The sequence below is a fragment of the Physeter macrocephalus genome, chromosome 19, assembly GCF_002837175.3.
Source record: "Physeter macrocephalus isolate SW-GA chromosome 19, ASM283717v5, whole genome shotgun sequence".
NCBI classification, from domain to species: domain Eukaryota; kingdom Metazoa; phylum Chordata; class Mammalia; order Artiodactyla; family Physeteridae; genus Physeter; species Physeter macrocephalus.
Window position 1 is genome coordinate 22719505 of NC_041232.1, and position 14752 is coordinate 22734256.

Consider the following 14752-nt stretch of genomic DNA (forward strand, 5'->3'; position numbering starts at 1 on the left):
CCGCAAAAAAAAAAAAAAAAAAAAAAAAAAAAAAAAAAAAAAAAAAAAAAAAAAAAGCTATGTGCCCTGAATGAGCCGGCCACTCAGAATCCGGCTGTTTCCTTAGAGTGAACAGCAAGATCGCCTAGAAGTTGAAGATTTCGGTCTCTCGTGTGGATAAAAGTTAAAAGTATACGCACTCGTGCCTGTTTAGCATCTCTGCTGTCGGAGCTAGCTTTACACAGAGAAACCTTCCCCTCCAAAAAAAAAAAAAAAAAGATGCCAAAACGGGGTCTCTTTTCATCTTGAAGAACAACAGCTTAATGTCTCAGCCATTTAGAAACCAAATCACTGGTTTGTTTACTAATGAAATGTTTCATGCTCTTTGGAGCCTTTGAGGGGAGAAAAGACAAACGCTCAGGCCGATCTATAAATCACGTTAAATAATTTCTATTCCTTTCCAAGGAAACTTTTTTCACCCTCTGTGTGTTATATTATCTGTGTGAAGCAGACACTGGCAGACGGAAAAATGACAGGACACTTTAAGCAAATTTAATGAAGTAGCTCCAAATATTGTATCAAAATAAATGAAGTGAAGAATGCAAGAGCGCATTCCTGGGTCTCTTTTCACAACAATAACCATTGTGTGAACCACACACCAGAGGCCATTCAGACGGACAGCTGAGTGTAAAGGCGCCACTGTGATGTATTACATACCAGGAGACAATAGGCAGCTTCAACTGCTGTATTTAATTTCAGTAATTCTTTGCCTCCAGGAACTGGGAAGAAATAGGAGGGGAGGGGAGAATGAGAATTACAGCCCCTTCGAGCCCAAGTTTTTGCTGTAGATTCCATCAAATAGCCCAGATGGGTCCTTGGTATTTGGGAGTTTTTTTGTGTGGGGGGTTTTTTTTTAGTTTTTTATTGAAGTATAGTTGATTACAATGTTGTGTTAATTTCTGCTGTACAGCATAGTGACTCTTATATATTCTTTTTCATATTCTTTTCCATGATGGTTTATCACAGGGTATTGAATATAGTTCCCTGTGCTCTACAGTAGGACCTTGTTGTTTTTCCATCCTGTATATACTAGTTTGCATCTGCTGACCCCAAACTCCCAATCCTTCCCTCCCCCACCCCACCCCTCCTTGGCCACCACAAGTCTGTTCTCTATGTGTGTGAGTCTGTTTCTGTTTTGTAGGTAAGTTCATTTGTGTCGTATTTTAGATTCCACATATGATATCATAGGATATTTGTCTTTGTCTGACTTACTTCGCTTGGTATGATAATCTCTAGGTCCGTTCATGTTACTGCATGGGTTCTTGGGTTTTAACTCTTCTGCATCTATTGGTGGGACCCCCCTCTGTTTGCTGAGGGAACATTACTCAGAAATGAGCGGCTCCCATGGGGGTGGACCTTTGTCATCTTTTGATTGTGCGACACCCATGATCCCTTTAGGGAAGCCCTCACTGCTCTCTGCTGTAGAAGCTGAAAGAGTAAGATTCTGTCTCTGACAGCGAGGGGTCAGCACGTGGCCTGGACTTGGCCAACCTGATTCTTTCTCCAAGGTTCTGATTCTTGAGTAACAGGGACAGGGAGGTAGGGGATATAGGAGGTCACACCTGTGGCGGGGACATTAAGTGGCTTTTGTCACCCTTGCCGTGGTTTCCAGTATCTCGGTCTCTGTAGTCCCCTTGGTTCCTGCTCTTCTCCCACGTTTTTTATCCCTGTCTCTGGTATCTTTCCAATAATGGGTCAATGTCCATTGCTTACCACCAAGAAAACTGACCATCTTAAATAGGCTTCTTAGAAGAAAATGCCATTTTTTTGCCACAGGGAAAGAGAGGTGAGGTATTTTTAAAACATCCTGGGGCTGAAGATAAGAAGACAATACGCCAAACACTCATTAAACTCTTGCTGTGTCAGAAATGGTTCTAAGTAGTTTGCATCTATTAACTCAGTACTCACAATTATATTTTAAGGGAGTTCACTATTATTTCCATTTTACAGATTAGAAAATGAAAGGTCAGAGATGATCAATTACTTAAGTGCATCAAAGTAAAACGTGGAAGGGCCAGAAGTTGAACCCAGGGAGTCTGGGTCTAGTTCTTGTCTTTTAAAGGTATTCCATTGCCTCTCTTGGACGGTAAAACTGCCCACGCTCGAGATAATGCCAAACCATGAGGCAGGTCGAGAAGGCCTCTTACTGTGGTCACAAGAATGTGACTTATTTGGTGGACAAGGTTTATTTTGACGCTCCTGTGGGTTCTCTCTGCATCCTCTCCAAACAAGGTACCTGAGAGCAATTTCCCATCACTATTGCCAGTTGTATCACATCATTTAGATAGCAGAGTAGGCTAGAAATATTATTAATTTGGATATGATGGAGGTGGTATTTGCTGCTTTTGGCAGTTATCTGGCAGCTGTGTGCCCTCTGTATAGGTCCTGGCTAAGCTTCCTGTACCTGGTCCCTCTCAAACCTCGTAGAATTAAAATTCCTCTATCCAAGGACATCATTATGTAGTCACATCAAGGCCTTGCACACATGTTACTCTGTCATTTTCATACCGTCCGTGGACAGACAGCATAGCAAAAATGCCTAAAATTTTACTCAAAATGGCATGTGAGGGTTATAGGAGCTCTGGCTACTCAGAGTCATCTTTGAAATCAGGAAAGGTGGTTTTGGGGTAATTTCACAGTAGCACAGCTGGGGACGCAAGAGGCTTGGTAAGCTTTCCTTGGGGCTTCCTACAATGCTGACAGACCACTGCCACCGTCTCTCTTGGGGAAGGAGGAGCCTTTATTGATTATCACCCAGCCCAGATCTCTGGAATCCGTTAATAAAGATTTATCCTTCGTGTTGACTGCAGAATTCGTAACTTGTGTAAGACTTATGCATCAAATTACTCCTTGCCCCTCCCACCCCAAGCTTCAGCCTCTGTTCTTCGTGGGGTTACTTAAGCTTCACCTGGCTACCTTTTCTCCAGGTATAGCTTTTCTGGCTTGGCCAACCTCCCTCTAATCTTGCAGATTTGGAAATACAACCCAGTTACTCTCAGTGTCTCCCAGTTACTGTCCAGGTCTTGCATCTAGATGAGCACGTATTTTTATTCTTCTTTATTCTCCACGGGGTAGATGAGCACCTTGGACAGGTCTACTTATGATTCCCTTGTGCTAGTGACCAAGCTGAGTGAGTTCTGGGCTCAGCCTTGGTGTCGTAAATGCACGAGCGCCAGCGCAGCCCGTTAACAGATTGAGAAGCTGCGGTTAATAGGATAACGTTTCCCACGGGACATTTCATCTGCAGATATAAATCACAAGGAACATGCATTGTGTTCAGCTAAGGTGAATTCAACTGCATCACTGAGAAGTTATGGTCTCACTGGGACAGCTGAATGCCTTGAAAACAAAAGTAGAAAATGAAGGAATTAAAGTGAGTCTTTTTTTTTTTAACGATTTTTTTTTTGGTGTGGACCATTTTTAAAGTCTTTATTGACTTTGTTACAATATTGTTTATGTTTTATGTTTTTTTGGTTTTTTTGGCCGTGAGGCATGTGGGATCTTAGCTCCCTGATCAGGGATCGGACCCGCACCCCCTGCAATGGAAGGTGAAGTCTTAACCACTGGACCGCCAGGGAAGTCCCCTAAAGTGAGTCTTAGCTGTAGCAGACATACACAGATGTTAAGTTGGGATTGTCACCTTGAGTTGCTGTGTGTATGTGTGTACATACATGCCACATGTATCTGTGGAACAGGGATTAAGAATGCAGGCTCTGGAGGTAGCCTGTCTAATTTCATATCCTGGGTCTGCTACTTATGAGATGTACGATCTTGGGCAAGTACCAAGGAACTCAGAATTTGAGCCCAGGCATTCTGGCCCCAAGTCCAGGCCTTAAGCCACCGTGCTGCGCTGCTTCTCTAGCGTAAATAATAAGTCAAGAAGACAAAACAAATATCCTTCACGCTCCACCTTTTGTCCTCTGATTCTTTCCAGGGTCAAACAGAGTTACTAGTTTCTTATTTTTTAAGATTTGTTATTGTTTTTACTTTTTAATTGAAATATAGTTTCAGGTGTACTGTACAATGATTTAATATTTGCATAATTATGAAATGATCACCACAATAAGTCTAGTAACCATCTGTCCCCATACAAAGTTATTACAATATTACTGACCGTATTCCTTATGCTGTATATTACATCCCCATGACTTATTTAATATATGAATACAGGTTTGTACCTCTTAATCCCCTTCACCTATTTTGCCCCCCACACTCTCCCCTCTGGCAGCCACCTCTTTTTTCTCTGTTTCTATGCATCTGTTTTTTGTTTTGCTTTTTAGATTCCACATATAAGTGAGATTGTGGTATTTGTCTTTCTCTGACTCATTTCACTCAGCATAATACCCTCTAGATTCATCCACGTTTTCACAAATGGCAATATTTCATTCTTTTTTATGGCTGAGTAATATTCCATTGTGTATATATAGTGTTTATTTTTGTATATGGTGTGAGGAAGTAGTCCAGTTTGATTCTTTTGCATATAGCTATCCATTTTCCCGAACACCGTTTATTAAAGAGGTTGTCCTTTTTCCACTGTATATTCTTGCCTCCTTTGACATAGATTAATTGACCATATAGGTGTGGGTTTAGTTACTGGTTTCTTGTATATTGCTCCAGTAATAATAGATTTTGATTAAGTGTGACCTAGTCCTAGTCCTTATATATCTGCATGTTTGACTTAATGATAGAACACAGAGTGTTCCATATTATATAAAGACGTCCTTCATTCCTTTTAGTATGCTTTACATAAACTCCACGGCATAGAGCTGTCCCTGGTGTGAGACACGGTGTGGGCAGTCCTGCTAGAGTTGACATCATGCTGGTGAACAGGGGTGTGGGCAGCTCAGCCAACACCCAGATTGACTTTTCCAGAGCCACCCACAGTGACAACACCCCCTTGATGGCTGTGGCGGCACTGTGGCCAACGTCTTCCCCAGAGACGCCTATTTTGATGATGATAGAAGGGGGTTCCTGGGATCCTGTGGCGACTTCGTATGTCCAGGGAAGACCCCACGGACCCTCTATAACCATGGAAACTATAGAATCCTATGTGGCAACAGGAAGCCACACTGACTCTGGAGACTAAAGAATCATCATGGCCTCACCAACATGTATCAGTTAGCTATTGCTGTGTAACATCCAAGCACAAAAATCCAATTGCTTAAATTAATAAATATTTCTTTAGTTCCTGAGCCTGTGCATTGGCTGGACATTTCTTCTGATCTTGGTTGGGCTTACTGATGTTCCTATGTCAGTTGGTGAGTCGACTGTTAGATCGATTTTGCTGATTTTGGCTGGACTCTCGGGTGTCTGGGGCCTTGACAGGACGACTGGATTTCCTTTACTGCTCTACATGACTCATTCTCTGGCAGGCTACCCCAGGCTTGTTGACAGGGAGGCAGCAAGCTCTAAAGAGTGAGGAGGAGCAGGCCTCTTGAGACCTAGGTGTGGAAAAGGCACAGTGTCACTTCCACCATACTTTGTGGGCTAAAGCAAGTGACAAGACTAGCTCAAATCCAAAGGGTGGGGAAATACACTCTACCTCTTAATAGGAGGCACTTCAAAGTCATGTTGAAGATGGTGTGAAACACAGGGAAAAGAATTGGAGCCCATTTTTGCAGTCAGTGCATCACACCAGTAGAGTATACTGTCCCAGAAGCTTGAAGACACTTACAGGTTGAGAAAAGGCCTTGGAAGCCTGTACTGACCCCTTGGGGCCTGAGAGCTGGTTATAACCCAGAGACCCAGAGGAGCCCCGTGGACTCTTCAGCCAGTTCCCTGTTTATGGACATTTATATTGTTTCCAGGGTTCTGTCATTACAAAGAGCTCTGCAAGAAATATCCTTAGGCCTACATCTGTCTTTGGGCAAATGTGCAGGTCCAGTTGTGGGATAAATCGCCTAGCGTACTTTGGAGAGAGAATCTTTATTTTCGGGGGGAGCGCTTGGCGAGGTATCTAAATAACTCCACACAGGCTCCATGCAAGAAGGGATCTCCTTGAAACCTGCTCCTAGAGGCTGATTCATCATCGGGGGCACCAGTGTCTGGGACCAGCGGCCATCCTCTGCACCCAACCTCTGCTCATCACCCCTCCCCAGCATTCAGCATTGGTCTTCTCCACAGCATATTCTACTGAGTGCTTCTCCCCAGGATCCCTTTGCCGTACGCTGAGCCAAGGGCTGCATTAAATCAGATCTCTGTTGAATGGCTCAGTAATGCAGAGCATCCCGAATCCAGTGCTGCAAGCCAGGGCTGTTGTTTAAGGAGAGCATTCTTTGCCCATCTCTAACCTGAGGAACCCACCCAGCACCTGCAGGTGAAAGCCAAATGCTAAGAGGAATGCTATTGATCAGCACTGGAAGGGGGAAGGACCACAGTCGTAAATGCTTATTAATGGCTAGAAAAAGGACTGACGCTGGCATTTCTGGCATGACGATAAAAGGGCAGAGAGCGAAGTTAAAGAACTGGAATAAAAAATCTCAGCATTGAGCGGGCTGGTTCCCAAGCCTGGCTCTACATCAGAGTCAACTGGGGAAGCTTTTAAAAATACAAACTCCTAGGCCCTGCCCGAGCCCTACCAACTCAAAACTTCTTAGGGCGGGGGTCCGGGGAGGATCTTTCAAGCCATATTCTGTAAAAGCTCTCCAAGTGGATTTTAGGAACTGCTGACGTGGTCCAGTGCTGAAATCCACTCCTCATCACCCGTGAAAGATGAACCCAGTGATACTTACAACCATAAGTTCTGTTTATGAGGACTGACTGTTACCAGGCAAAGTGCCTGATTTCATCACGTCTCCTCCCAACTCTCTCTAGACATACAATTATTAGTCCCATTTCACACGTACAACAATGGAGGATTAGAGGGTTGGACTGAACAAAGGCACACAGCTGGGGAGTGGCCGAGCACAGATTCAAATCGGAGGCCGTCTGATCCCACGGCCTCTGCTCTCTTTATCCTGAACCGCTTCTTCTGTGAAACGGCTGCTGACATGGTCCAGTGCTGAAATCCACTCCTCATCACCCGTGAAACATGAACCCAGTGATACTTACAACCATAAGTTCTGTTTATGAGGACTGACTGTTACCAGGCAAAGTGCCTGATTTCATCACGTCTCCTCCCAACTCTCTCTAGACATACAATTATTAGTCCCATTTCACACGTACAACAATGGAGGATTAGAGGGTTGGACTGAACAAAGGCACACAGCTGGGGAGTGGCCGAGCACAGATTCAAATAGGAGGCCGTCTGATCCCACGGCCTCTGCTCTCTTTATCCTGAACCGCTTCTTCTGTGAAACGGGGTTAGCAGGGGCCGCAGGCTCAGACCCTCACCCATGATCCCAAAGCTTTTGCTCTCAACCCATGGACTTCACCACAGCACTAAGGAGCAGGCTTTTGCCCATTGAAGATAATGCCCACAGACTTTTCTAACAACCTCGATCTGTTCTAGGTCCCCCCTGTCTCTGGGGAACATAATAAAAAGAGAATATATATATTATTTATATACATATATATATGAAGTGTGTGTATGTGTATACACACAGATGTGTGTACAGGCATGTGTATATAGGCATATGTATGTATGTGCATAAACGTTTATGTATCTATATATGGACATGTCTGCATGTGTATATGTATGTATACACGTGCATAAAGGTATATGTGTTTATATACATATATACGTGCGTATGTGCATGTATGTCTATTTATCATCTCCACACATATCCAGCCAAGGAGACTGGAATCCATGGGCCTTCTTTGCACCACCTCTGGGAGAGCCTGTGAAATGGGCTCTAGGGCCTGTGGCACAGCTTACAGAATTGTCCCCAGAACGCATTGTCCCCAGAATCCATTCTTCTTGTCTTCCTTTTAATAAAAGGATTCCCCGCCCTTGACCCTGGCACAGGGCAGCCCAGGTGGAGACATTTCCCAGCATCCCTTGCAGCTACGGGTAGACCCATGACAAGTTCAGGCTAACCGGATGTGAGTGGAAGACAGATGAGCGAAGTCAGGGTCACGGCCTTCCGAAAGGAGATTGCTTGCTCGCTCCTGCTTTTCATTTCTCCCTTTTCTCCCCGTGGGCTGGAATGAGGACACCGTGTGGGTGACACAGCACTGAGTGGTTCTCAACCAGAAGCACTTTTCCCCACGCCCACCATCGGGCACCTGGAAATATTTGGAGACGCTTTCCACTGCCACACGGGGGAGGGGTGCCTCCTGACACCGTGTGGGTAGAGACCAGGGGTTCTGTAAAACATCCTATGATACACAGGATCGCCCCCTCCCCCAAATAAAGAATTATCCAGCATCAAAATGTCGATTGCGCGGAGGTTGAGGAAGGATGTAATAAATGTCTCTATTTCCTTTTTCCTACAAGCTTAGCTTGTACCACAATAGGAGACTTTATTAAAACATAGGGCACCAGAGATCCCCAAATGATTGTGACTTAGATGCCATACTGGGAGACCAGAAATGCCCTTTTATTATCAGGAAGCATAATAGAAAGACCAGTTTTTAACGATAAGATGTTTGATGGCAGGCAAGAGACTGACGCTCTCATTGATACAAGCAAAATATAATTTCCGGGCTTCTTCTGTGAAACGGGGTTAGCAGGGGCCGCAGGCTCAGACCCTCACCCATGATCCCAAAGCTTTTGCTCTCAACCCATGGACTTCACCACAGCACTAAGGAGCAGGCTTTTGCCCATTGAAGATAATGCCCACAGACTTTTCTAACAACCTCGATCTGTTCTAGGTCCCCCCTGTCTCTGGGGAACATAATAAAAAGAGAATATATATATTATTTATATACATATATATATGAAGTGTGTGTATGTGTATACACACAGATGTGTGTACAGGCATGTGTATATAGGCATATGTATGTATGTGCATAAACGTTTATGTATCTATATATGGACATGTCTGCATGTGTATATGTATGTATACACGTGCATAAAGGTATATGTGTTTATATACATATATACGTGCGTATGTGCATGTATGTCTATTTATCATCTCCACACATATCCAGCCAAGGAGACTGGAATCCATGGGCCTTCTTTGCACCACCTCTGGGAGAGCCTGTGAAATGGGCTCTAGGGCCTGTGGCACAGCTTACAGAATTGTCCCCAGAACGCATTGTCCCCAGAATCCATTCTTCTTGTCTTCCTTTTAATAAAAGGATTCCCCGCCCTTGACCCTGGCACAGGGCAGCCCAGGTGGAGACATTTCCCAGCATCCCTTGCAGCTACGGGTAGACCCATGACAAGTTCAGGCTAACCGGATGTGAGTGGAAGACAGATGAGCGAAGTCAGGGTCACGGCCTTCCGAAAGGAGATTGCTTGCTCGCTCCTGCTTTTCATTTCTCCCTTTTCTCCCCGTGGGCTGGAATGAGGACACCGTGTGGGTGACACAGCACTGAGTGGTTCTCAACCAGAAGCACTTTTCCCCACGCCCACCATCGGGCACCTGGAAATATTTGGAGACGCTTTCCACTGCCACACGGGGGAGGGGTGCCTCCTGACACCGTGTGGGTAGAGACCAGGGGTTCTGTAAAACATCCTATGATACACAGGATCGCCCCCTCCCCCAAATAAAGAATTATCCAGCATCAAAATGTCGATTGCGCGGAGGTTGAGGAAGGATGTAATAAATGTCTCTATTTCCTTTTTCCTACAAGCTTAGCTTGTACCACAATAGGAGACTTTATTAAAACATAGGGCACCAGAGATCCCCAAATGATTGTGACTTAGATGCCATACTGGGAGACCAGAAATGCCCTTTTATTATCAGGAAGCATAATAGAAAGACCAGTTTTTAACGATAAGATGTTTGATGGCAGGCAAGAGACTGACGCTCTCATTGATACAAGCAAAATATAATTTCCGGGAAGACCACTGGGAGCTCTCAGAATCACGGGGGAGATTGGAAACAGGCAGGGAGCAGGGTAGCTTTGGAGACTGGGAAGCAGAAACCACGAAAATGGTTCCAAGCAGGAACAAACTGGATGAGTAACTCCTGATGGGCTGGATGTATTTCATTTGCTTCTTCTGTCCTCGGGTCACTTGTTTGAGAGTTAACGGCCCTCGAGAGCATCTACCTGGTTAGCCAAGCTTAGACTCTGAGCCCACCTGCTGGCTGGGCACCCAGTACAGATCTGAAGGCTGTGATTCAGGGACTCTCCAGGTGACCTCTGACTTTTGTGACAGAAGATCAGCCACCTGCCTGTACTGTCCCACCAAGCATGCACACAACAGAGTAAGGTAATCGCAAAGGAATTTGGAGTGACAATAGGAGATGGGGTTGGATGCTCTTGTAGCCCTAACCAACGACGTATATTGGGAAGTCAGGAGGTGAGATTCAACCTCTGGCTTTGCCGCTGTGACACTAAGAAAATTCCTTTGATATTTTGGGGGCCTGATTATCAAGACTAGAATCTCGTATGATCCACATCCTCCAACTCAAAGTTACTCAGATCCACTCAAACAGGTGTAGAAGATGATTAATAGCTGCTGGTAATAGATTACCCTCATTGCCAAGATCTATATAGCTACACATACAGCTCAGGCCATTTTTCTGTGCAATTACACATCCCCCCAAAAAGGGAAAATTTTAATTGCACGTATTGATCTGTCTCAGTGGTTTGAGGGGCATCAAGACTGACTGGGAATTATCTTCAGAGCCTTCATATACTTGAAAGCATCTCAGAAGTTGGGAGGAAACAGCGCACGGTCTGCTGTGCTGTGAATAACCCGTCTAGCCATAGAAAGGCCGTGAGGGAATCTCAGCATCCGATTCATCCCACTTGAAATCACCCGAGTTTGAACCACAGGTGCTCTTGTGTCTGGTGAGTGGGGAGCAGGGCCAGGAGTGGGCAGCCTGATCTGCTTAGTCCGTCCCCTTCAGGGCCTTACACCCAACCGCAGAGCAGCTAATCTTTCATCTCTGTGGAGGTGCTCTAGCAGTGAATAAGCGGTGGGGATCCTTGGTTGATATCGGTTGATCTTTCCTGCTCTCTATCCATTCCCCTTTCTTATGGAAATCAGAAAGCTCCCCTACACTTTCCATGAGGACTATCCTTCCTTCAACCTCAGCCATGTGATTTGAAGGGGGATGATTCTACCCCCCTGCTGAGGAGGTGGGTATAGGATGGATGTCTGCCCCATCAAAGATTTCCATTATCCCCCAGTAAGAAGGTGACTGGTTTGAGAATGGGCACCTAACTCAAGTCAGATCAATGACTCCAGTTCTGGATTTTTCTTGGAGCCATTGGGAAAGATATGATCCCTTTCCTTAGTGGTTGTCTGAGCTGTTGGATGTAAGCCAATCAATGTGGGGAAGGCATTTTTGTTGCTACTTGGAGAGAGCCTCCCTGAGAAGGTTGGAGTAGCCAGTCTCCAAGACGGCCCCCCTGTGATTCTTAGCTCCCGCTCTTAAGGGCCTTGTGTGGTTCCCTCCCAAACGGAACAGGACGAATCTGTGTTACCCACAGAATAGTGGAAATGATGACATGTGACTTCCAGAGTTGGGTCCTAAAGACACTATGGCTTCTTTCTTGCTGTCTCTTGGGTTCCTGGTTCTGGAAGCAGGTGCTGCCATGTTGGGAGGTCACTCAAGCAGCCATTAACAGAGTTCTATGTTCAAGGCGTCCTAACCACAGGCACTAACTTTGCAGAAGCGTATCACCTGGCCCCAGTCGAACTGTCAGATGCCTGCAGCCCCAGCTGAGAGATCCTGAGCCAGAACCACCCAGAAATGCCATTCCCAGACTTCTGACCTTCAGAAAGTGTGATGAGTAAAAAATGTTCATTGTCTTAAGCTGCTAAGTTTTGGGGTGATTTGTTCTGCAGCAATGAATAACAAACACATATTGTCAGCCTGGGCTGTGTCTAATCTTACAGCCCTGAGAAATGTGGACTTTCTAACGCATCTTGGCAACGCTGTTCTTCCAAATGGGATTGTCCCGAAGATGAACCTTGTGCCATCCGGTTTTCATTAAAACCCTTTCTTCTTGGCACCGTGGTTTGGGTTCTGTCTGGTTCCGTGACGGAGTCAGTTCTGCAGACCTGGAGACATCACTGAGGGATTCTTTAGGCCACAGACTCATTATGTATGCTTTCTCTCTCCTCTCTCTCTCTCTCTTAACCACAGTTATTTTCCAACACCTTAAGGAGAACGCTGAGTTTTGCACATTCCTCGAGGCTTTTTAAAACTGGGACGATTGAGATTTTGTTGATTTATCCATGGAGGAAAATACAATTAGGGAAGTCTTCTCATTTGTAGGTGCCTGAGCTCTGCTCCAGGGACCCTCCGGTTTCTGTGCCTCTCCTCCCTGCGGTAAATCATAGGTGACAGGCATGTCTGGGAGAACAGCCCTTGGGAACACAGAGAGCAGCGAGAACTGCCTGGTGTGGCATCGGAGCCTCCCACGGCTGCCAGGGTGAGGGATGGCTGGGGAGGGTGACCAGGAAGGTGCCCCCTCAGGACAGAGTGGGGCCTAGGATCATCCTGAATAGTGGAAATGGATGGTTCCCTTTGGGGCAATGAAGATTTTGAAAACTTTGAAATATCAGTGGGATATTAAGTTTAACCTGGTGACTTGATAGATATTCTGGGGTTTACAGCTTCCTAAGATGATGGGAAAAAAGAAGGGGCAAAAGAAAAACAAGGGTCTCATCTTCTAGGACCTACATCTATCTACTAGGAAATTATAAAACCCCACTTCCCTTGGGGTCCGTTTCTCTCCTGGGGCGTAGCACTCCCTCACTGTTCTAAGGCTGAAAAACCCTGATCTGTTTTGGTAGATGGGCACAAGATGCAAATAGGTGGCTGGTTGGAGACAACGACCTTCAGTAATCCCAGCTCTCCGTAGATCTAAGGCTAGAGCAGTCAAGGGACAAAAGAGAGGTAGTGCCAAGCTGGTGGCCAGAGGGGATGTGCCACCTAGCGGGGTCCCCAGGGATCCTCCATGACCAATGCAAGATGGCCGCCTTCACCGAGGGCTACTGATGTCTGAACGACTCTTTCTGCATCCACACCAAGAAGAGCTTGCTACTTGGTGAGGGTCCCATGGATATCCTTACAAGGTCACTCCAGCCATCTTAAATAGGGCAGCTGTGGTCTCCTCATGTGATAACCGTGCTTGCTACGGCAAAGCTTTGCATCATGAAGAGGAAAGCACAGGAGAGGGTGTGGAGAAAAGGGAACCCTCCTACACTGTTGGTGGGAATGTAAATTGGTGCAGCCCCTATGGAGAACAGTATGGAGGTTCCTTAAAAAAATAAAAAGAGCCAACATATGATCCAGCAATCCCATACCTGGGTGTGTATCTGGAGAAAACTCTAGTTCGAAAAGATGCATGCAGCTCAAAATTCATAGCAGCATTATTTACAACAGCCAAGACATGGAAACAACCTAAATATCCATCAACAGATGCATGGATGAAGAAGATGTAGTATATATATACAATGGAATATTATTCAGCCATTAAAAAGAATGAAATAATGTCACTTGCAGCAACGTGGATGGACCTAGAGATTATTATACTAAGTGAAGTAAGTCACACAGAGAAAGACATATACCATATGATATCGCTTCCATGTGGAATCTAAAAAATGATACAAATGAACTTATTTACAAAACAGAAACAGACTCACAGACATAAAAACAAATTTATGGTTATCAAACAGGAAAGGGGAGGGGGAGGGATAAATTAGGAGATTGGGATTAGCAAATACACAACACTATATATAAAATAGATAACCAACAAGGAGCTACTGTATAGCACAGGATACTCAATATCATGTAATAACCTCTAATGGAAAAGAATCTTTAAAAAGTTATATAACTATATCTATATCTGTATCTATCTGTATCTATCTATCTATCTATCTATCACTGAATCACTTTGCTGTCCATCTGAAACTAACACATCCTAAATCAGCTAGATTTTAATAAAAATTTTTTAAAAATTAAAAAAAACAAAGCAGAAAGCATAGACGCCAAGCAACCTAAGTGGGGCTCAGCTGGTGTCAACGAGCAGGAAGTGGCAGCCAGGAAGTGAGAGTTTCTGTGGCTCAGCGGTGGAAAAGGTGGTGCCCTCAGAGAGCAGCAGTGGCCACCAAGCAAACCACAGGAGTGGGGTCCACGGAGGCCCTTCCAGGCAGGGCCACTGCTATATTGTCAAAGATACAGTGGTACAGGTGAAGACATGTCACTCAGCCAGGTGACTTTGTCTCCATATTGCAGGTGATGAAGTTGAGGCTGGCTTGTGTTGGTTCCCTGGCTGCATTACAGAATCCAATCTTAGCACCACGAAATGCTTCAAACACCAACAAGGGAGGAGCTTCAAGATGGCGGAAGAGTAAGACGTGGAGATCACCTTCCTCCCCACAGATACATCAGAAGTAAATCTACACGTGGAACAACTCCTACAGAACACCCACTGAGCGCTGGCAGAAGACCTCAGACCTCCCAAAAGGCAAGAAACTCCCCACGTACCTGGGTAGGGCAAAAGAAAAAAGAAAAAACAGAGACAAAAGAATAGGGACGGGGCCTGCACCAGTGGGAGGGAGCTGTGAAGGAGGAAAGGTTTCCACACACTAGGAGCCCCTTCACTGGCAGAGACAGGTGTGGCGGAGGGGGAAGCTTCAGAGCCGCGGAGGAGAGCGCAGCTACAGGGGTGCGGAGGGCAAAGCGGAGAGATTCCCGCA

At 45.4% G+C, this 14752-nt stretch overlaps 1 protein-coding gene across 6 annotated transcripts in view; it reads left to right on the top strand.

The window, feature by feature from the left end:
• Positions 1 to 14752, top strand: part of GLT1D1 (glycosyltransferase 1 domain containing 1) — a 189781-nt gene that overhangs the window by 142750 nt on the left and 32279 nt on the right. Inside the window, exon 13 of one of the 6 annotated variants that reach the window (XM_055080564.1) lies at positions 14289 to 14733. The exons of 4 other annotated variants lie outside the window; for them this stretch is intronic. In XM_055080564.1, the coding sequence (XP_054936539.1) occupies positions 14289 to 14450 (162 nt within the window). In that variant the 3' untranslated portion in view covers positions 14451 to 14733. Of the gene's footprint in view, positions 1 to 11715; positions 11834 to 14288; positions 14734 to 14752 lie in introns of those variants that run through there. One more of the 6 variants, XM_028480463.2, reaches the window with a different exon arrangement.